The sequence below is a fragment of the Ornithorhynchus anatinus genome, chromosome 9, assembly GCF_004115215.2.
Source record: "Ornithorhynchus anatinus isolate Pmale09 chromosome 9, mOrnAna1.pri.v4, whole genome shotgun sequence".
In the NCBI taxonomy this organism is placed as follows: domain Eukaryota; kingdom Metazoa; phylum Chordata; class Mammalia; order Monotremata; family Ornithorhynchidae; genus Ornithorhynchus; species Ornithorhynchus anatinus.
In genome coordinates this window covers 10,668,901-10,692,841 of record NC_041736.1, presented here as the reverse complement: position 1 = coordinate 10,692,841, position 23,941 = coordinate 10,668,901, and the positions used below count along the sequence as shown (strand labels likewise).

At 43.1% G+C, this 23,941-nt stretch overlaps 1 protein-coding gene across 8 annotated transcripts in view; it reads left to right on the top strand.

Annotated features, from left to right (window-relative positions):
* RBMS1 (RNA binding motif single stranded interacting protein 1) overlaps positions 1–23,941 on the top strand; it is a 182,589-nt gene that overhangs the window by 99,352 nt on the left and 59,296 nt on the right. For 6 of the 8 annotated variants that reach the window (XM_007671167.3, XM_007671169.4, XM_029072384.2 and 3 more), the window contains exon 2: positions 4,792–4,967. In XM_007671167.3, the coding sequence (XP_007669357.1) occupies positions 4,792–4,967 (176 nt within the window). The remainder of the gene's footprint in view (positions 1–4,791; positions 4,968–23,941) is intronic. The other 2 variants (XM_007671168.4, XM_016228162.3) reach the window with 1 other exon arrangement.

The following is a 23,941-nucleotide window of genomic DNA, read 5'->3' as shown; positions in this document are numbered from 1 at the left end:
GAGGAAGTGCTCAGGGTGCTAAGTAGCAACCATTCTAGCTGGTTGTGAAGAAAATTTGGCTGGCGAGGTGGGAGAGACAAGAAGGTCCCAGGGTCTGGGAAGTTCAAAGTGGTCTTTTCAGGTTTCAGCCAAAACTCTCAGGAAAGGCTCTGAGTGTTGGAGAGAGGATGATGACAGTTAGAACAGTGATGATTGAGCAGGTCATTGCACTTTGGTTTGTTAGTAATAGGAAGGAAATGGTAAACCGACATGGGAATAGCATTAAAATGGCAAGTTTCTTTATTTACTGCTTTTGCTTTGTGGAGACCAGGCTGTTAAGCAGTGACAGTGAGGACAGACCTATTGTGTTTGGGGTTAATTTTGATTTAGGCACGAAGCTAGTCGGGAGTGGCGTTGAGCTCATTGTTGCTGCAGATGTGGTTGCTCGAGGACTTCACCTTGTTATGATTGATCTTTTGGGAAGGGATCACAGATAGTGCTCAGCTTGGCCTGCTTGTTTTCCGGTGCTTACTCTGATTCAAGCCAGGTGTCCTTAAGCATTAGGAGTTAACTTGATTGTTTCAGCTATTATTCACTGGTTAGGTGAAGATGCTGTTGTGTCCCTGTTCTCATAACTGATAGTATTTGTTAAGCACTTACTGTGTGTCAAACGCTATACTAAGTGCTGGGGTAGATACAAGATCATCAGGTTGGATATAGTTGCTGTCCTAAATGGGGTTCTCAGTCTAAGTAAGCGGTAGAACAGGTGTTATAAATGGACTTAATGCACATTTTGCTTGTTAAGGCACATTTCCCCCCAGGGCACCCAGCCTCCACTTGATGTGGAAGTGGATCTCTTAACTTGGGTCAGGGTGTTTTGTAGCATCTGTTTTTATTGAGAGGGGCTTAGGGTCTGGAAGTTAATACTCCTCCCAAAGGCTCTGGTTTATTATTAAGGCCCTAGAGAACCTTGAAATACAAGTTATTTAAATATAATACAGAGCAGCATGGCCTGGTGGATAGAGCACAGGCCTGGGAGTCGGAAGGACCTGGGTTCTAATTCCAGCTCTGCCATTCTAGTTTTGCCACTTGTGTGCTATGTGACTTGGGTAATCACTTCTCTGTGCCTCAGATACCTCATCTGTAAAATGGGAATTAGTAATAATGGTATTTAAGTGTTTACTATGTGCCAAACATTGTTCTAAGCGCTGGAGTAGATACAAGGTAATGACATTGTCCCACGTGGGGCTCACAGTCTTAATCCCCATTTTCCAGATGAGGTAACTGAGACACAGAGAAGTTAAGTGATTTTCCCAAGGTCACAGAGCACACAAGTGGCAGATCCGGGAAGACTATGAGCCTCCTGTGGGACGTGGACTGTGTCCAACCTGATTACCTTATATGTACCCTAGCGCTTAGTACAGTGCCTAACTCATTGGAAGCACTTAAATTCCACCAAAAAGTTATATAATGCAAAAGTTATCAGCACTATGTTCAGAAAATACACAGTGATAGCACTTAATAAGACATGATTTCCTGAAATATCCTGGATCTGCCTCACCTCCCCATTTATCAGTAAAAATGATTAAGGGGTTGTAAAACCAGAGAAGCAGCCTGGAGTACGGACCTGGTAGTCCAGAGGACCTGGTTCTAATCCCGGCTCTGCCACTTGCCTGCTGTGTGACATGGGACAGGTTACAATGAACAGGCCACTTAATTGCGCTTTGCCTCAGTTTCCCCATCTGTAAAATAGCGATTCAGTGCCTATACTCCCTCCTACTTAGACTGTGTGGGATAGGGATTGTTTCTGACCCAATTAACTTGTATTTACCCTAGCACTTAGAACAGTATTTGACATATAGTATGTGACTAACTAATACCATAAATAATATCTATGAGGGAAGCTTAAAGAAAGAGGGTTATTTAGCCAAGAAGAGACATTGGGGAACAATAAATGTGGGGAGGAGTTTTGAGGGGATGGAGAAGGAAGAAGTGATGGGGAAAGGGGGAAGAGGAGCGAGAAATGAGGATGATAAAACAGCTGGAGAGTAAGGATCAGTTGCCAGATAAAACACAGATAATTAATTTGTGTACATGAATAACTTCATTATTTTTACTGACCACCGGAGGAACATGCTACTGCATCTCATATAAATATTTTAGTCACATATGAGGGACATGATCGAAGGATGGACCGTGAGGGGATGATTGAAGGACCACCCACTGAATTCAACAAGTCATTTATGTTTTCACAAGCTGGAAAAGGATGTATGCTAAGGCAAAACACAGAATCTTGGATTTCCAGGTGTTTTTCATTTAGCACCCAATTCAAGTTGAGATATGGCTTATTCAAGATAGCTAGGTTGGTGTTTCATTTGACCCAGTGTGGCTTATTCAAGATGGCTGGGGTGGTGTTTCATTTGACCCAAAGGGGAATAGCTTCCAGAAAGGTATTATAGTTAAACTACAGAAGGATTCTGAGCATTTTGATTTGCCATCTAGAAGAGAACTGATTTTTGTCCTTTGTATGTTTGACCATTCTTCCCCCAACCTCTCCCAACCCAGAGAGAATCTAGCTGTAGGTTATGGGCAATAGAGAAGGGAGTCCATTGGACTGTAAGCTCCTTGAGGGAAGAGATTGTGTCCACCAACTCTGTTGCACTCCCAAGCATTTAGAGTGCTCTGCACACAGTAAACACTTAATAAGTGCCATTGATTGGTTTGGGGGGAAAAGGGTAGAAGAGAAGCACTTTGGGCAAGGGTGGAGTGATGGTTAGGGGCATTCAGAAGTGTTGGGAAGGCGGGTGGATCAGGGAGTGAGGAAGGAGCCAGGAAGCAACGATGAGATAGGAGAGATCAGGGTTGGGGACTAGCAGCCAGGATAGATGGGACTGGGCTGTAGGGTTGTTTGTAATAATGATGGTATTTGTTAAGCACTTACTATGTGCCAAGCACGCTTCTAAGTGCTGTACTTTGTACTTTGCATATACTTTGCCATTATGTTTTTCCCCAAATGGCTTTTGGTGGGTCTTATAGGTACTACAGTCGTCGTCATTCTTGGCTCATGTTACATATACATCTGTACATTGAATTATGTTATTGTCATTCTGGTGAGTTTGTCCTGCTTCCGTGTTATGCTTGCTCTTCTGGGTTTCACAATCTGAAAATAATTATGGTCTGCCTCCCCATTAGATTGGAAACTCCTCGAGGGCAAGGTTTGTGTATCTTGCTTCTGTTATATTCTCTCCAATGCTTAATTTGGTGTTTTGCAGTCAGTACCACTGACCAGAGTTGTTAGTGTTGGGTGTTTGAAGGGAGCAAGTGGAAAGGAGGAGGGGAACCTTCAATACTTCAGTAGTAATAATAAAAATAATAGTCTTTGTTAAGTGCTTACTATGTGTCAAGCACCATTCTAAGTGCTGGGGCAAATACAAACTAATCAGGTTGGACAAAGTCCATGTCCCAAATAGGACTCATTGTCTTAATCCCCATTTTACAGGTGAGGTAACTGAGGCCCAGAAAAGTCAAATAACTTGCCCACGGTTACCCAGCAAGCATGTGCTGGAGCTGGGACTAGAGCCATGGTGGTTCTGACTCCCTAACCCATGCTCTATCAATTAGGCCATGCTACTTCTCAGTGAAATACTAGCAGCTTAATGATTTTTTTCCTAGTAATTTAGGGGCCTGTTATTAACCCAGATGGCACTCACGTGAGTTTCTAGCAGAGTTTTATACTTCCTCAAAGTCCCATGCGTGGCTTATGATCAGAGGCTGTGGTACAAGCTTCACCAGCTGTGCCAGTTTTAAAAGAAATTGCTTTAAAGCAAGTTTCATTCGGAGGCTCTCGGTTCTTGCTGGGTCCTTTGCGGATGTTGAACTGCCTTCTGCAGGATCTAAGTTTGAAGCAGAGTGTTAGCAGAATCCTCACAAGGGTTGAATTACATGAGGGTAGCTGAAGTTAGGGCTTGTTGGGCTAAGAAAAATCTGCACAAGTTTAAGCAAAACTGTATCTCTGCCCCAGCACTAGATGGGAGTTCCCCATGAATTGAGGAAGTTGACCTTAAGCTAACTTTTTTTCATTTGAAAAGTAAACTTGATAAAATAATCTGCAAGAGTTCTTCGTGAGGAAATTAGTTGAAGCAGCTTTTCAGCTGAGTGCATACCCAAAGAGTGTGTCCACAGCTATTTTTCAGTAACTTCAATTCAAAAATAGTATTTCCATGAGCAGTCAAGAGGGTGAATTTGAAGTCTGAAACTAAGTGTAAGATATTGGGTGCATTTGTCTCTAATGTATTTGCTCCTCTTAGTGGAACCACTTAATGGTACAAGTCCTGTTACTCATCCATTTCCCCAATCTTATTTATTTTAATGTCTTTCTCCCCATCTAGACTGTAAGCTCCTTATGGGCAGGGCTGGTGTCTACCAACTCTGCTGTGTTCATTCAATTGTCTCTGTTGCCTATTTGTACATTCCAAGCACTTAGTACAGTGCTCTGCCCATAGTAAGCGCTCAATAAATACTATTGAATGAATTTCTTGAGCGCTTACTGTGCACGGAGCACTGTACTGAACGCCTAGGTGAGTACGTTACAGTGATAAACAGTCACATTCCGTACCCACAACGGGCTTAGAGTCTAGCATTCTCCCAAGCACTTAATCGAGTTCCATGAACACAGCAAGAGCCCAGTAAATACCATTGACTGACATTGAGATTAAATGGTCACTGACCTCTAACTGTCATGGCTGGAGTTCTCACGGGTCTGCATGAAACTTATTAAATGTTTCTAACACAATCCTTCCCTCTGTTTTTCAGCAGTCTATTGTACCCGCTCACCCAATGGCGCCTCCTAGCCCCAGCACTACCAGCAGTAATAACAACAGTAGTAGTAGCAGCAGCTCGGGCTGGGATCAACTAAGTAAAACAAACCTTTATATACGGGGCCTGCCTCCCAACACCACGGACCAGGACCTGGTGAAACTGTGTCAGCCGTGAGTACCTTGCCTTTTAACCGCGCTTCTCAGATGGTTTGGAGGGGAGGGATGGTCTGTTGTAATGGACGACTTCAGCTAGGATCCCTTTTAGAGTGCAAGGAGGGAGAAGAATGTTCTCCTTGGCTGCTGTGGTTTGAACATTTGCAGGCGAGGAGGAGGAGAATGACCAGGCCTAATTTAAAAGAGCTGAAGAGCTTATCCACAGCATGTAAAGGTTCCTCTTCTAGTATTTAAGAGGATAGCCCAATTCCAGGAAGGGTAGACCAGCCTCTCTACAGCTTGTTCTCCGACTTGCGTAGCAGAGTTGGCCTCCTTTATGTTGAAAGAGATACGAATGAATGCCTTTGTCTTTGTGTGTGAGTGTGTGTCCGATGGGAAACAGTGAGGAAAGGATGGGCTTTATGGATCCCCGTTCCCTGCTGTGGAGGAGGAGCTCATTTCTGGAGGAAATGTCCAGGAGTAGGGCTTCAAGGAGAGATTATATAAAGAGGGTTTCTTCAGTCACGTAACTTCTCTGTGGCTCAGTTACCTCATCTGTAAAACGGGGTTAAGACAGGGAGCCTCAGCTGGTTCAGGGACTCTGTCCAACCTGATTGACTTGTATCTACCCCAGCATTTAGAACAGTGCTTGACAAATACCATCAGCATTATTATTATTAAAGATTGTCTCTGGTTTAGTCTCTTAGCTCCTCCCTTCCCCTTCCCTCAGCACTGCTGCCCTCACCAGGCGGAGTCGTGTTTGTCCTTAGCAGAACCAGGGAGAGACAGCATTTTGAAAGACCAAAAGGAGAAAAGGAGTTGATAGGCAGGCCAGAGAGGCCACTCGTCCAAAAAAAAAAGCAGTTAGACTACAATTCTCCCGTGTTACCCCAGAGAAAAAGCCATATGTGCGTGTGTGTGTACACACACACACTCACACCCCTGTACGCTATGTACATAATGTACATTAATGACAAAATAGAATGAGCCAAAAGTGACTCCTGAAATGTTTCATGAAAGAAAACATAAATGCTCTAGCTCCTCAGGATAGCATTAATACATTAATTCATTGTTAGGACTCCCTTAAATTAAAAAGCCAACCTTATGTGTATAAAGTGTAAAAGTGACCGATCACATTGTTTTTGAAGTAGAATAGGCTGAAAAAGCTAATCAATAGGTAAAAATATTTGAGTTGCACCATCATCATTTGGGAAAGAGGTTTTTTTGCGTTGTCCGAGAAGAGCTGTTAATCCCTTTAAGAATGTTTCCCAAGCTCTGATGCACAGATATTTCCATTTCCAAAGACCTGATTTGCAGCTTCCCATTTGTGTTGGCCATAGGAAAACCCAGACTAATATGTTCTCCGTGTAAAGAAACAAAACCCAGCTTTTCAGACTTAGCTCTTAAGTCTGTATTTAGGGCCTCATTTCCAAACAAGGAAACAAAAGCGTGATTTGCCTCTCTTCAGGGTTTTTTGGTGAGCCTTTTGGAGCTGAGGGATCAATTCTAGCCTGCAGTTGCAGCAGGCAGCTCTTTCTGCATCTTTCTTGCATTATTCTTTTAGGCAGTCACCCCATGAATTCGCTTCAGCCGTTGGCTTCTGTGGCTAATGCAATAGTACTTCAGGGACTACCTCTGAAAGCAAGTCAGGCTCCTGAGTGTCTCCAGCCGTGTGTCATGCAAGGCATGAGGCAAAAGGAAGCTTGCCAACAGCTTCATTCTGTGTCACAGCTGTTCCTCCAGACCACAAATAGGCCTTGCACAATCTTGACTGCTGCTGCCCGGCCCTTTACTGGCGTCATCTTATCCTCTAGCAGCGTAGTTACAGGTAAAGATTCTGAAAGTCCAGACTATAACAGTATGGAAAAATAACCAAAAATGCTTCCCCCAAGCAGTGGCGGGAGGAGGAGGCGGAAGGTGGTGAATCGAGCATTCGAGGAGGAAACTGAAACATATCGAGCCAGTTTGAGTTGTGTCATCTGGCAGACGCACCGTAAGGCCGGGGTCCTTGGTTATCATTTGCTCTTTGTCCTCTCCATCCGCCTACCCTGTACTTTCCATTCGGGGGATCTACTGTTGCGTCCCTCAGATGTCCAGTGAGCTTAGTTTCAGGGGTATGGGAGAGGAAGGGAGTTGTTGGGAGAGAGGTCAGGTTTGCTTGAGAGGAGAGAAAAGTGGAGGGAAAATAATGTGCCATGTGGATTGGGCTGCTGTGTGGATTGGGCTGCCATGTGGCCTGAGGCAGGGTTGCCCACCATTTGTAAAATCACAGACAGTCTGTAGGAAAAATCCCAGAAAAACACTTTGGTTTCATTAACATGGGTGGCTCCCACAACAGGGTAGTGGCAGAGGGAATCCCTCCGACTCTGTTGCCCTGGCCTGCTTGTTTAAAGTGGCAGGAGCCAAATTGGGATGGGATGTAGTGATTCCAGCCTCTGTTCCCTCCCCCCCACACGCAATATGCCTGCTTTCTGCTGCTCTTCATATGCAGTGCTTGGCCATAAGTACAGTAAGCACTCAGTAAAGACCACTGATTGATCGTTATAACATTTTGTCGGTTGAAATTTTGGAAAGTCAGTGATTTGTATTCATACTCTATGTAAAATCATTCTCAGGAGTTAGCAAGCCTGAACTGAGCACAGACGGAAGTTCTGAGCCCTGGCCAGCCGGCGTACAGGGGAGGCTAAGGTGCCATGGCGAATTGTTTCTTAGGATACCATTAGGCTTGTCCCTGGGACAGAAAGTCACATGGTCATTATTTGTGGTCAGTTTAATCCTGCTCACAGCTAACCTTATCTGCCTATTTACTTAGTCCTTTTAGTTCAGTTGAATTCTCACCTTGTCAAGATACTGATCACTTAATTGCATCCAAATTAGTATCATTTCTACTATCCAGGCTGCTAATGAATATACTGAATAGCACTGGGCCCAGGAATTTCCCCATAGTTGAAATTACTCTCCTTGGGCTGGCACAACTTTTGGAACAATTTTTTTGAGGTTTTATTTTTGTTATTTGTTAAGTGCTTATTGTGTGTCAAGCACTCTTCTAAGCTCTGGGGTAGATAAAAAATAATCAGGTCAGATACAGTCCCTGTCCCGTATCCTGTATGGGACTCACAGTCAAGTAGGAGGGCGAACAGGTATTGAATTCCCATCTGGCAGTTGGGGAAACTGAGGCATGGGAAGTTAAATGACTAGTCCAAAGTCAAAAAACAGGCAGGTGGGGCTGGGATTAGAACCCAAGTCATTTGGCTTCCAGGTCCAGGCTGTATCTACTAGGCCACACCGCTTCCTTTGTCAGCCTTCTAGGTAGTTGTGGATTTATATTACTAGCAGTAGTGCCATCTGAATATTATTTACTTGATTTTTTGATGTTTTGCTTAAGTCAGTAGTATACTGAAATCTACTTTCTGTAGAAAAAGTTAGTTTTCTGTGGTTTGAGGGCCACCATTCTTGTGAAAAGATAGGCCAACTTTCAGGGTGAAAATTTAGATTTCACTGAAATAAATATCTGTAAAGGAAAATCTAATTCCATTTGGACAAATTCCCAACTGAAATCTCTGTAAATCAGACCCCAGAATTGTTCAGAGAAGCAAGTGATCCATCTGGTGAAGGGAGCTATTCATAAATTATTAAGACTTCTAAAGAGGCAGGTTTTTCCTTGGGTACTTAACTTGGTCTGGGCACTATTACACTCTTCAATCCCCCACCAGCACCTGCAGGCACAAGCAGCAAGTTTTCGTAAAATTCCAGTTTCTCTCTAGGGCGACAGACAGCTAGTCCATTTTCTTTAACATCCCCGGGCTCTGGGAAGCAGCACAGTAGTTCATTCTGATAGCCTGCTATGGGAGCCCCAGAGAATGGTGGTGCCTACCTGAAGTGCCTAGGGCAGCATATGAGATGAGGTACCAGCCCTCCTAAATGGGGTATGTGGTTAACGTAGCAAGTGGGGCAGAGACAAGAAAATCTTAACTTGAGCCAGCCTAACTCTTAAAACACTGCATTTAAAGAGTCAAAAGAACTGAAAGTGCCATTCCTGAGTTAGACCAGTGACCCTTCCAGTCCAGAATTCTGCTTTTCTCATGATGATTGCTTCTTTGGAATCAACCCTAAGGTTTATGGATATACCATCTAACATTCCTAACTTTTGTCTGTACCCCCAACCTAACCTTTAGTAACTTGTTTTGGGCTTCTTGTCACTGTATCCAATCCTCTCGTGAACCTACAGATAAGCATACCATATGAACCTACCTGTGCTCACTATGGTAGGTGAAGAAATGTTTCTTTCCTTTAGCAAATGCCCACGGTCCGATGCAGGTTGTCTCATTAAAATGGTCACCCCTTCTGTAGCAAGGGAGTTGCTTCATCACCAATATCAGTGGTATTTTGGGGTCCCTCTGTGTGTAGAGTACTATGTTTAATAGGTATTTAGGGGTGAAAAGGGAGAACCTACAACTTCGGTCCTTAAGGCACTTACTAACCCAATGGAGACATGCACTAAGACTCAAGAAATGAATAATAAATCAGCAGCAGCAGCAGAAGCATAAAATCCTGTAGAAGATGCATGCTAAGGGCCTTTTGGACAGACCAGAGCCAAGTGGGGATTAATTATGGAAGGCTTCTAAGAATTTCTGAAGGGCATTGTTTGGCATGGAAGTGGGTACCGGGGTTGGGGAAGGGGCTCTGGCTTGAAGGCAGAAGCGGAAGTGTGTGAGGGATACTAAATTGGTTTAGTTGGAGCAGAAAGTATGGCCAAAATAGTAATAGGATTCCTGCTGTTTGAAGGTTAGACTGAAAGAGGAAGAGATTGTTGTCAGGCAGGATCCAGCTGTGAATAGGTATGGGCTGAATTGAGCCCCATATGGAGCAGGGACTGTGACTAATCTGCTTATTTTGCACCTACATCAGCACTTACTGCTTGACACACAGTAAGCACTTGAATTCCATTATTATTATTATTATTATTATTGTAATTGTGGTGTTGATGAATACAGAGGAAGGGCAGATAAGAGAAAGTTCACATAGAAAGAATCAGTAGTACTTGATAAGTAATTTAGTGAGAGGGAAGCATAAGGTTTAGCTCCAGGTGACAAGCAGGTGTTAGGGACCAGGAAGCTAATGAAGCTATTGGGCCTAAGGTTTTTGTGGAGGGGTGAATGCCCTTTATGAAAAACCTCTTTGTGAGGGAATGGGGGTAATCTCAGGTTTCACCAAAGAAGATTTCACCCCACCTGAATCAGACCCCAGCACTAGCCAACAAAATATGACCCCTTCCGAATCAGGGAGAGAGCTTGGAGGTGAAGATCAGAGCTTCTTTTAAGAAATCTCATTTTTACATGATATTTTCTGGACTGCAGCAGGCATTGAGGAATTGGAAAAAGGTCTTATTAAGAATATCTCACCGTTAAACGCCTACTTCAGTTGAGCAGCCTTGGGTGCACTTTCTAACAGGCTATCAATAGCTATTTAACATTAGCCAGTTTTTCATTTGCTTTTTTCCCCTTTCTATTCAATGTGTTCAGCTTAATTCTGGCATTGTAGAGTTGGCAGCGAGAGGCTGTGCACATGTTTTTATTTTGATTGGATTCTTTCTGTTGAGAAATCACTTGAGAGAGTTGTTATCTAACTAAAAAAAGATGAGTTTATCTCCCCATATGTAGTGAGTTATGGCATTCCCAGCCTCACAAAACTCAAAATTATACTCCATCTAGTGTGATCCTCCAGGAAGAATACCTTTCTAGGTCAAAATATTTTTGTCTGTAGTCTGTCCCTGTGGATATGTATAATATCACCTCCGGTTCTTTGAACTCCTTTTAACAACTCACCACGAAGAACATCTACTTTTCTGTTTTGTAATGTTTGAGCTCAGATCTATGTTTGTAAACTCACCTAGGAATTCTGGGATTTTCAAATGCCTGATGTTGATTCCACTGAATCGGAAAGACTTGGGTGTCCAAATAGGTTTTCAAAGAAAGAAGCCCAGTAATTCATTGGACCCTCCATTTTTAAATTGGTGCAAGTTCACTAGATAGTAATCAGTAAATGATTTTATATCCCAGGCAAAGGAAAGATTTTCCTTTCCTTTTGATTTCTCTTTTTGTAAATCTACATTTCAGAATACATTTGGACGTTATCCGAATTGTACATTCCTTTAATGTCATGAAGCAAAAATCATTACTAGCTATTGACAGGCAGCTTGCGATGACCTGCCTGTGTGCAGATTTGAGCCTGGACATAAGTGCTTTGAAGTTTCTATTGCCTCAGAAATGGAGCTTTGAGATCACTTTTCTAAAGCTCCACAGTCCGGTCTAGACGTCGGTTACCTTAGAGGCAGTTACTCCCTCCCCTGGGTTTTAGTGGCCCCGGCCAGGAGGCTCTCTGGGAGAAATCCTAGGTTTGAGTCACTGGGAGCAGGATGGCTTCCATGGACAGTTTTTGGCTGTGGGGCAGGGCATGTGTGAGGAATGGATGGCAAAAAGTTTTTCATTCACTCATTGTCGTATTTATTGAATGCTTACTGTGTGCAGAGCACTGTGCTAAATGCTTGGGAGAGTACAATAAAGCAATAAACAGACACATTCCCTGGCCACAACAAAGTTACAGTCTAGAGGAGGAGAGGTAAGATACAAATAAATAACAGAGAGGTAAGATATGAAGAAATAATAGATACGAAAGTAAGTGCTGTGGGGGGTGAATGAAGGGAGCAAGTCAGGGCAAGGCTACCCAACTAGCCGCTTTAGGGTCAGCTGAAGTGGGGTGACTAGAACCAAGGATGAGAGAAGAACATTTTTAAAGAAATCATGAAGATGATGAAGAGATGTCTCCAGTAATAGTAGGGAGATGATGGCAGCAGACAGGCCACCCTGGTGAGAGAAAATTCGGTATGGAGTGATTCTCTTAGAGCAGATATATTTGAAGAAATCTCTCCGTTAGCAACATCTTTGAACCAGAGGGATAGCAGTACTGTATAGAAGACTCAATGGGGTGTGCTTAATTGGTTGTTTCAAAGGTTTCAGTATGGTGTCTCAGCATGTCTTGTTCATTCTGTTTTCCCCAAATGGCACAGAAAGCCCACATGCTACTGACTTATTGTTGTGTAACTTTGGTTTGACTGGGAGCAAGTCACTTGGTAATTCCCTCAGCCTCCTGATTTCATTCCCCCAGGGATCTATCTCCCCCAGGATTTCAAAGAGAGGTGGGGGATTGGGATTCAGTAGGAGGATGTGGGCTTTTATCTGATTGTGTAGCACTTCCCATTTTCTGTGTGTGGCTATTGTTGATAAAAATCTCCATCAAGAGGGTCTTGGGGCTTTCTTCACTGCCAGGAATATGAACCAAAGCAATGTAAGCACTCTTCAGGAAGGAAACTCTTGGGGAGACCTGTTGATCACATCCTCTCATGCAAGCAGCCACTCTGAACCAGATATCTCACCGGCTTTTAGAGTTTTAAATGTCTAAGCCTTCTTTGAACATAGTGATTTTTTCCTTTGGTCGATAGTAACTATTCACTGAGGCTGCATTTGTGCATATCTAAGACTAGGTTATCTGGCACAATTAGCATTTGATGCATTCTAGGTCACAAGCCTATACAACCCTTGGCAAAAGAGTGTGCACAAACATGGTCACAGGACACCTAGTCCTGCAAGTTAAGCTGGTTCTCCTTAGTGCAGCTGATATTTTTCCACCTGGGTCTTGCTGATGTCAGAACCTGCAGTGCTTTAGTAAGTGAGTTTCTGTTGCCAAATGGAAGGCTATGTTGTAGGTTGGGGAGTGTCATCAGTGCTTGGAAAAGGGGTTTAGAAAGCAAAAGGGGTTTAGAGAGAAGGAGTTGTGAGCCCCTTTCTTGAAGGAGGCCTCTAGAGAAGCAGCGTGGCTCAGTGGAAAGAGCCCGGGCTTTGGAGTCAGAGGTCATGAGTTCAAATCCCGGCTCTGCCACTTGCCAGCTGTGTGACTGTGGGCATGTCGCTTCACTTCTCTGTGCCTCAGTTACCTCATCTGTAAAATGGGGATGAAGACTGTGAGCCCCACGTGGGACAACCTGATTCCCCTGTGTCTACCCCAGTGCTTAGAACAGTGCTCTGCACATAGTAAGCGCTTAACAAATACCATCATTATTAAAAACCGTGAGAGGGAGATGTTAAACGGGAAGAAATGAGGAGGAGAGCTTCATCCTTGCCATACATCTTAGAGGCCCACAACCTCTCCTGCTTCCAAAGAAGCATGATACCTTTGATCCTGCTTAAAAATGCTCCAGATCAGAGTCTGGGTGCCATGGACAGACATCAGACTGCAATTCTGCTTGATCAGTGAGGAGTCAGGCACCCATGGTGAACCCAAGACCTGGGTCAACAAGCACCTTTAGGAAGGCTCACTGGAAAGAGCATGGGCTTTGGAGTCAGAGGTCATGGGTTCGAACCCCGGCTCTACCACTTGTCAGCTGTGTGACTTTGGGCAAGTCACTTAACTTCTCGGTGCCTCAGTTACCTCATCTGTAAAATGGGGATTAAGACTGTGAGCCCCATGTGGGACAACCTGATTCCCCTGTGTCTACCCCAGCGCTTAGAACAGTGCTCGGCACATAGTAAGCGCTTAACAAATACCAACATTATTATTATTATTACCAAGTAACGAATTGGATCACAGGAACCTTCCCTCTTCTCCCTGCAAAATAGGACATTTTACCAATTCATCACAGACTAGTTTTGTTTCTCCAGTAAGGACTTAGAACCCGTGGAGTAGTAGTAATGGTATTTATTGAGTAATTTGTTGCAGAGAACAGCACTGAGTGCTGTAGAGCACAAGAAAAGCAAAAGGTCACAATCCCCTTCCCACATGGAGTTTACCTTCATGGAACCAGAGGGATATGACACTCCAGATTGACGAGTACAGTCGCTTTGTACGTGCTTTTATTCGTTCATTCATTCAATCATTATTTATCGATTGCTTACTGTGTGCAGTGCACTGTACTAAGCGATTGATAAGTTCAGTTTGGCAACAGAAACAGTCCCTACCCAACAACTGGCTCACACTCTAGAAGGCGGAGACAGACAACAAAGCAGGTAGACAGGCATCAATAGCATCAAAATAGATAAACAGAATTATGGATATATACACCAATAATAAAAAGGAATCACTGCCTCGTGACTTGGGAAGCTTTTATTTAGGATCCTCCTTGTGTTTATGTGTAGTTACTATAATGTGTAGAGCTGGTATATCCATGTTTCCCAGCTTACTTCAATTTTCCGGGTGCATTCCCTAGCCGGGGCTGAATTTTACCCACCCTGATATATTTCCCGTTCTGGTTCTATCTAGCCTTAGCTGTGGTATCTGGGTCTGGTTGGGACTGGGAGGGGTTTGGGCCATCCTTCATGGGGAACTATTGTTGAATATGTGTGAGTCTTTGGGGGCTGTTGGAGACCAGGGTGTGGGTGCCGTTGTTCCTAAGCCTCCATATGGTAGCCTCCTGTGGCTGGAGCCAGCCTAAAAGAGTGAGTGAGTGAGAGTGTGTGTGTGTGTGTCTTTGTGTGTTTTGATGGGTGGAGGGAGGGATCGGTGGAGGAATAGCCAACACCACCCAGCCCTCTATGATAGTAATGCTTGGTCCTGGGCCTAAACAGCTTTCAAGGCTTTCTTGCTGATGAAAGATCCAGAATCCAGTTCTGGACTGCTAGGGACTCAGTAGCTCTTTTCTTTTCCACAAGGCAGTATCTTATTTGCCTGGTTTTGAAGTTAGAGTGTTAATGCCATGCAAAGTACAAGCTATATTTTTGAGCTCAAGTTCCATTTAAGCTTTATTTAAAATTATAATTGCTGATATTTATAATGCAGGCATTGCATTAAAATTCTATGAATAAATCCCAATTTTCAGACTGTCTTAGTGATCTTACTGAAGTGTCAGTTCCATAAATTGATTGTGACCTCCGACTTTCTGAGTGTTCATCTATTTCTTTCATTTTGTATTCATTATTGAGATCAGAGCCTTTGCTGAAGGATTTACTGTATTGAGGTGGTACTTCCTCTTCTATCATTGAAGTCGGGAAGGTGCTGTTCTTTCACAGAGAAGTTCTGGAAGATGCAGCTATGAATTTCCTTATTCACCCCTGTTAAAACTTAAATTTTCTCAGAAACTTGGGCTTCCCCACCAGAAAGTCAAGGGAAACCTGGTTATAACATTTTCACCAAGGCTTTTGTTGCCTCACTGGAATGTCCCACCTTCGTTGTCCCTGGTTCTTCAAGAGGGTCCTCTCTGTGCCGTCCCGGGTCGGGGCCGAGGGGAGGCAGAGAGCGGCTCTGGGCCGGATTGTGTCCGTGGAGGGTGATAGAGAGGGGGCTGGGGAAGTGATAGAAGCCAGGCTCACTGAATATCCCACCTCCCTCTTCCTGGGCTCCATTCCCTGGTTGGTTGGCCGGTGACTTGCAAGATACTGTGGCCGCTGAACTGCTTATCTTGGAAGACTTCTCCAAATAAATAGGTTGTAGTTCAAAATGCTGCCTAATCCTTCGGAGAACTAATTGAAATTATAGCTGTAAAAGGGTTTGCTTTGCAGGGTTAAAGTGAAGACAAAATGGGATTGTTATATTCTGGACTTTAAATTCCTCCCTGTAAACTGAAAGCTCCTTTTGGGCAGGGAACTTGCCTACAAAGTCTATAGTATTGTACTCTCCTAAGCGCTTAGTACAGTGCTCTGCACAGAATAAGTGCTCAATAAATAATTTGCTTGCACTCAGTACGTGCTCAATAAATACCATGGTTTGATAGGAAATGTCGACTGTACTCTCCCATAGGCAGGGATCACACTTACAAACTTCGTTGTATTGCACTTTCCCAATTGCATAGTACTGTGTTCCACAAACAGTTAGTGTTCAATAAATACCACTGATTGAAGTCCCACAGGTATGTAACCAATGTTACATTTCTGGTCAATCGTATATATACTCCAGCAGAATTGAGTTTTTGAAGAAACATACCTTGAACTTGTGAGGAATAGCGGTTTGAAAAAGATAGTCTTTGTTTACTTCCGAGGGACCTGAATTAACTGCTTTACATAGTCACTGAGTTGGATTAATCAGCTTAGTAGAGTGGGCTCTTTTTGTAACTTGGCCAGAAAGTGTTGTTAAACTGAAAGATTTTTATTTTCTTTCCCATCGCGTAGATTTCCCACAGCAGATGATGTCAGTATATTTTCAGGCCACCAAACACCCAGAAATAATTTTCTATCATTTTCTATAAAATCTTTATAGGAAAAGCCCCTCTTCAGTCTGCATATTCCAGTGTGCTTCGATATCATCTCTCTCGTTATCAGCCCCTTGCTGCTATCTTCCTTTCCCTTTTATAGTTCGCAGACCACCACTCTCCACATCTTCAAAGCCCTACTAAAATCCTGTCTCCTTCAGGAAGTCTTCCCTGACTAACCTTTCATCTCCCTACCCTGTTCTCCCTCTCTTATGCCTAACCTATGTACTCGGGCCCTTAGTACTGGGATAGCCAATTCCCACTTGCCCAGCACTTCTGCTTATATCCTTATACTCTGTTGCTTCCCCTACCTGTAATTTATTTTCATGCTTGTCTCCCCCACTAGACTGTAAGATCCTCTGGGACAGGGATCATGTATGCCAGCTCTGTTTTGGTGTATTCTCCCAAGAGCTCAGTACAGAGATCTGCACACAGTAAGGGCTCAATGAATACCACTGATTGATTGATTGAGCCACAGCTTTTACAGTGAATTGAAATTACTCCTGTTACAACTCCTGCCTGTTGCCATTTGTCTTGATTGTACAAACAAAAGAGTCAAACATCATCATTAATGTAGGTGTTCCCTGCCTAAACTGAAAAGTTGTCAGCCTTATTGAAGCTAATAGTTCCTTCTTAGAAGTAATAATCGTAAATTGAAAAAAAATTCATGGGACCTCATATTCTATCGTTCATTCTTTCCAAACCTCCTCTGCTAGAGATTAATATAAGACCATAGTCTGTGTTTTTGATAACTAATCAAATTACAGTACTCCTCTAATTGAAAGAACAAAGAAAACAATTATGCATATTTTCATTTTCTAATCACAGGATTTTTTTGTTCAGCATATATTGGTTGTGTATTAAAATGTTGTAAAGTTAGCCAGGGGATTGGACAATTAATATACACTATTCATTGTTATAGACCCTCAAATTTGGTACATATTGAAAAAGGAAAATTGTAAAAATAGCAATTATAATTTGTTGCCTTGACTATCAACAAACTGAGGTTGTTAGTTAACTACTTTCAGTGTTCTTAATCCTGCATCACAGAAAATCATCAACTTAGCTTTAAAAGATATGCATCAGAACAGGACATCAAGGGGTTAAATGGGAACACAGTAAATTTTAAAACAATAATTTGAGTTCAGTCAAATTCCATTTAGGTTCTTGAATTTTTTGCACATCATAGCCTCAAACTCTGAAAAAATATAATTATCCAAGAGTTCCCATTTTTCAAATCCATTTGAATTAATACGGTTTATCATTAGAACAATTGATTCTTTAGGTTATGATTTTCAAACTTAATTTTATGTTATAGAAATCAGCAGTTTTCTTGTTTGGTATCAGAACAAAGCAAATAAAATTGAATGCACAATCACATGTGTCTCATAAGAAGCCATTTTAACCTCCCCCTCCACCCCCCCCACCATCCTCATCTTCCCTGTTTGATAATTAAATTTTACCCTAGGTGATTCACAGCAGAGGTCAAAATTTCCTTTAATGGCAGTGCAGCACATTAATAACGATGTGGGAGCTAGCAACCTGATCCTTAATTAGAAGCAGTAATCTGATAGGTTTAATAAAGAAACAGGAGGTCAAATTGAAATGCATTGTTCAGTTTCAGTACGCTATCTTGAGGAGAAAGCAGCTGCTGTGATTTGACTCTTATAGGAGTCATAATAATCTGGGTCACTTCATTGCTGACTCCATTTCACTCTGCAAATCCAGAGTGGATTTTTAGCTGTGTTTGAAATGACTTTTGGGCAAATCAGTACGAGGGAGAATTTTTCTCCCACTTTGGTCAGCCATTTTCTCAGGCGTAACCGATGAGGAATGTGATTAGCAGAGAGTATTTTGCATGTAGGAATGTTTGGTAGAAAATAGTGTCTGTTGTGCACAACACAGAAGCCTAGCAATCTACACGATGAGATCCATCCTGTCCCAGTGGAAACTCTCATATCTTATCTGGAAGTTCCGTTGTAATCACATTGAAGATTTCAGAATCTCTGACTGGTGGCAGCCATCTTCCCGAGGGGGTAGTTTTTTGTGGGAATATTGCCTAGCTTTCTGCTTTGCTTTGCCCTGCTTCTCCTCCTAAGCGCCTGGAGCCAACTGTTTGTACCATGGAATTGGAAGTAGTTATAGTGCTTTAAAGGAACTGCGGGGCTATGCAAGACATGAGCTGTACCTTCCCCTTCGGCCTTTTTGTGTCTCCCAAGGGATATGGGCAGAGCAGAACGGGATGAATACCTTGTCTTCCAAGGTGTATGTTTCCCTTCAGCCCTAACCCTGTTTTAGCAGTCCAAAATGAAGAGGCCTCATTGTGTGAACATTAAAATATGCAATGGGTACTATTAAAGCGTGACTAAATATTGGCTCTCGGGTGCTGGCACTGCTCAATTCCAGCAGGAGGGAACTGTGAGTAATAGGCTCAGAGATGTCTATGAAGAATTGTAAAACATATTTTCACAGGAACTTTATATGTTCTTTGAGAAGAGATGTTTGCCATTTGAAGTTCCGTGATTACATGCCAAGCTAAATAATAGTTTTCTTCAAAGCAAAAGGGTCACAAACCGAAGACAAACATTAAAAAAGGCTCACGAATCAGGATACGTTTGTCAGTCTCTGAAAAAACATTTATTGAGTGCCCACTAGGTTGAGAATAGCACCGGTGCTGGGTATTAATTATTCCTTTAAAAAACAAGTTGTCTTTTCAGTTGAATTTCAAAGGACGTTTCATCAGTATTTAAAATGTGCTGCTAAAATCAATCAAGCCTAATGGCTGTTAAATAAAACTCTTATTTTTCAAAATCATAGCATCCATGAGTTGTCTGTCCCTTGCTAGTTGTCTTTCCAGTTGTTTCGGCCGTGTTATTTTAGAGGACGTATAGACTGGTTAGTTCAGTGTTTTTCCCAGTGTTAGTAACGTATAACATTTTGTCTGGTGTGCCTCATTTCGTGAACCTTAAAAAAGCCCTATGAAAATATAAATGACATAAAGTAGCAAAGTTTATTCCTACTCTCTTATGTGACTTATCGGAAAAGAGAGGGAAAAAGTAAAAGTGATCGACAACGACAGAATACGTAGACTTTTTCTCTGTTTCTACTTTTTTCCAATACAATTTCAAGCAGGTTGGACAGTATCCACTGTAGCCTCCTTCCTGTTATTCAGAGGGCAATAGTTTGGTCCCCAGGCATCTCCATTGTTGCCTAATAGCTGCAGCTGCCTTTAAAAGACCTCCTTGCTTGCCTTCCGCTTCTGGCAGTCTTGCTTGGGATCACTATTTATTTTTACGTTTGTCCAAATTTCTGAGAGTATATTTGTGACCTTGTACTTGTTTCGAATGGATTCTCTTCTGGATAGTTACAGGGGTGCATTAGGATATAAGGAAAACCAAAATTTCCCAAGTGATGAACCGGGTTCCAAGCATGAAGCACCAGAGGTGAGGAAAAGTAGAACTAATGGACTGAACCTGGCCTCGTAGGTCAACTGAAAACAAACAATGTTAAGCCTAAGGCACAGAAGGACCGATGTTAGCGTGAATGATAATGCGTGGAGGGATTGATGCAGTTTGGAAAATCTCCTGGGCTCACAGCTACTCCAGTACAGATATACCCTCTCACAGCTACTCCAGTACAGGTATACCCTGGGTTGCATCCTTCCCACAATATGTAAGAACCAGTTACAACATGCACTGATTACTAAAATGTTCCATAAGCCCTGCCCCCAAAGTTGAAGAATTGTGGCTGGTGAACCGATTCTCCCCTCATCTCTCTCAGTTTTTGTTGTCTCCTGACCCCTTTCCAGTTCCCAAATCCCAAATGTTGGCCCCTGCCCTTTGCCGTGTTTTTTTAAAAAGCAACAAGCCTCTTGGCCTAATGGCAAGAGCATGGGCTTGGGAGTCAGAGGACTTGGTTCTAATCCCGGCTCCGCCATTTGTCTGCTGTGTGACCTTCGGCAAGTCACTTAACTTCTCTGGGCCTCAGTTACCTCATCTGTAAAATGAGAATTAAGACTGTGAGCGCCACGTGGGACAATCTGATTACCTTGCATCTACCCCGGCACTTAGAACAGCGCTTAGCATATAGTAAAAGCTTAACAAATACTATACTTATTATTATTGTTATTATTTTTATTGAGCCTCACATCCCTACTCCCAGCAAAAAGGGAGTAGAAGAATGTTACAGGGTCCCATTTGGGATCCCCTAAATGCCAGGCAACTCTGTCTTAAACCAGACAGCAAAGATCTGCCTTGGTAATAATGATAATGATGGTATTTGTTAAGCATTTATGATGTGCGAAGCACTGTTCTAAGCACTGGGTTAGATGCAAGGTAATTGGGTTGTCCCATGTGGGGCTCACGGTCTTAATCCCCATTTTACTGATGAGGTAACTGAGGCACAGAGAAGTTAAGTGACTTGCCCAAGGTCACACAGCTTATAAGTGGCGGAGCCAAGATTAGTACCCATGACCTGACTCCCAAGCCCATGCCCTTTCTACTGAGCCACACTGCTTCTCTGTACCCAGCTGTGCCTCCCCTCGCTGTTCAGATCTACCCCCCAGCTCTGTGCTTCTGGCTCCAGCCTCTCACCTGCCACACCCTAGGGCACTCTGGCCGCTATGGATGCTTCCAAATCCCCGAGACCTCCACAGGAGCTCCAGCCAATAACATCCCCTGGCTCCCCTCTGCAAAAAGCTTGCACTGTTGAATTATTCTGTTGCTTCCTCCTACCTGTTGTTTATTTTAGTGCCTGGCTCCCTTGCTAGATTGTACGCTCTTCAAGGGTAGAGATCTTGTCTGCTAACTCTCTTGTGATCAATCAATCATTCAATCAGTGATATTTATTGGGCGCTTACTCTGTGTATAGCACTTTACTAAGCACCTGGAAAATCATTCAGTAGGGAGCTATTGCTTTATAAATATTATTGATTGAATAATGCCATGAATTCTTCATGACTCCCCAGAAGTGAGAGCAAAAGAGCAGTTCAGCTTCTTGTGGGTGTGTTATGAATAATAATACTAGTAATAACTATTATTTAAGTGCTTACTGTGTGTTAAGCACTGTACTAAGCACTGGGGTAGATACAGGTAATCAGGTCTTACATGGGCTAACAGTCTTAGTAGGAGGGAGAACAGGTATTGAAACCCCATTTTGCAAATGAGGGAACTGCGGCATAGAGAACTTGTGACTCGCTCAAGGTCACACTGCAGATAAGTGTTTGACCTAGGATTAGAACCCAGCTCCTCTAGCTCCCAGACCTGTGCTCTTTCCACTAGGCCGCACTGTGGATGACAACACATTAATCCTTTGGAATTTGCATTAGCCACTAATTTGTTTCAAGGTCCATTTAAATTGTTGACGTAAGCCTAAAAGCACTGTATGATTTGTATTATGGTTGCCTTAGAGATCATTTTCCCCTCTATATGCTTTCTCCCTAAGCACCTGAGATCAGCTGGTGTTCTTCCGCTGGTGGTTGCCAGAGATGCGCTTTGGGGAATTGAAGGTGCAATGTTTCATAGTGAGGAGTGGTATCCGAAAAATTCTTTCCTCTTCTCTGGCTGGCAGACCCTTAATTGTTGAGGGTTAGGGAGCAGTGACAGACGTAACTGGCTTTAAGGTGTCACTGCAGGGACAGCAGCAGCGTTTTATTTTTGCCTGATGAATGCCACATTTGCCTATTTAAAACATTAGGCTTAATGCTAATTGTTTTATTGCTCTTGCTCTTAGAAGATGTTCCAGAAAAGGGGAAGGATGGTAAAAATGAAAAATTCTTAGCCTGTAGCTGTGACATTAAAGCATAGTCTAATTGGTGTGTGTTTGTGTGTGTTTTTCCCGAGCATGCCCTCAAGGACCTCTTGGTCTTACGTTAAATACTTGTAGTGTACAATACTGTAAGCTCCTACTTTAGACTCTGTGCTCCTTGAAGGAAGGAATCTGTGTCTGCCAACTGTACTGTAATGCAGCGCTCTGCTCAAAGTCAGCACTTAAATACAATCGATCGCTCCCGTGATTTTAACTGCCATCTCTACGCGGATGTTGCCCAATTCTACCTCTCCAACCCTGGTTTCTCTCCCTCCTTGAAGTGTCATTTCCTCCCTCCTTCAGGACATTTCTACTTGGGTGTCCCACCAGTACCTTAAACTTAGGCTGTCCAAAACAGAACGCCTAATCTTCCCACCCAAATTCTTTCCCTCCCAGCACTGTAGACAATACCACCATCTCCCCGTCTCACGAACCCATACCCTTGGCATTATCCTCAACTTACCCAACCCTCATTTTCAACCTGTCATCATTTCTGTTGATTCTACCTTCACAGTATCTCTAGAATCGTCTAGACTGTAAGCTCATTATGGAAAGAGAAGGTTCTGTTGTACAATTCTGTTCTGTTGTACTCCCAAACGCTTAGTACACTGCTCTGCACATGGTAAGTGCTCAATAAATACCATTGATTGATTTTCTTGATTAAAATCTGCTCTTGCCTCTTAGTGTACCACACTAATCCAAGGCACTTAAATACCACCTTGACTACTATATCAGCCTTCTCAGTGGCTTTCCAGCCTCCCTGGCTCCGGACTCTCCCCTCTCCAGTCCATGCTTCCCTCTGCTGACCGGATCATTTTTCTAAAGAACTGTTCAGGCCATATCCCCCCACACCTCAAAAGCCTCTTTTGATTGTCCATCAGGTGTAAGGGACTTAATCAGCTTCCCCCATCTTACCTTTCCACACTGATCTACTGCCACCCAGCCCACACACTGCCCCTCTGATGCCAGCCTGCTCAATATACCTTGATCTCATTTGTCCTGTTGCTGAACCCTTGCCCATGTCCTCCCTTTGGCCTGGAACTCCCCCTTCATATCCAACAGAACACCACTCATGCCATTTTGAAAGCCCTTCTAAAGCTACACCTCCAAAATATCTTCCTGACTGAGCCCCTAATCCCCCTATTCATCCTCCCATCTGCATTTCCTGTGCATCCCTTAAGCACTTTGATACTACCCCAGTCCCACAACACTAAGCCACATATGCTTTTACTCTCCCATTTCCCATGTCTGTAATATGTTGTACTATCTGACACCCCCTCTAGACCGTACTCTCCCTAAGGGTGGGAATTATATGACTACCAACTCTAGTATATTTTCCCAAGCATTTGGTATAGTGTTCTGCGCACAGTCAGTACCTAATAAATGCCACTGTGTGATCACTTTGGCCATAAATGGACTCTTCAAATTAAAACAAACAAAAGCCTTTGCATGCACTTTGCAACGTGCTCCATACCTACCCACCTATTTGTTTATTGTGGTCCGTACTCCACCAAGAACACAGCTGGCAGAGATCAGAGAGTGCAAGTGACATTGCATAAGCCATAAGCAATTCTTTGTGCAGGCCTTCGGCCCTGAAATGTCAGGTCCACTGCCCATCTGTCGTTTCAGATTTGGATAACTCCAACATCATACATCATCACAGATGTGTTAGGGTCACAGTATGCACATATCCATACATATTTTCATAGACATATATACACACACAATAATAAATAATTCTAGTATTTAAGCGCTTACTATGTGCCAAGCACTCTTCTGAGCGCTGGGGTAAATAGAAGGTCATCAGGTTGTCCCACATAGGGTTCACAGTCTCAATCCCCATTTTACAGATGAGGTAACTGAGGCACAGAGAAGTGAAGTGACTTGCCCAAGGTTACACAGTGGACAAATGGAGGAGTGGGGATTAGAACCCATGATCTCTGACTCCCAAACC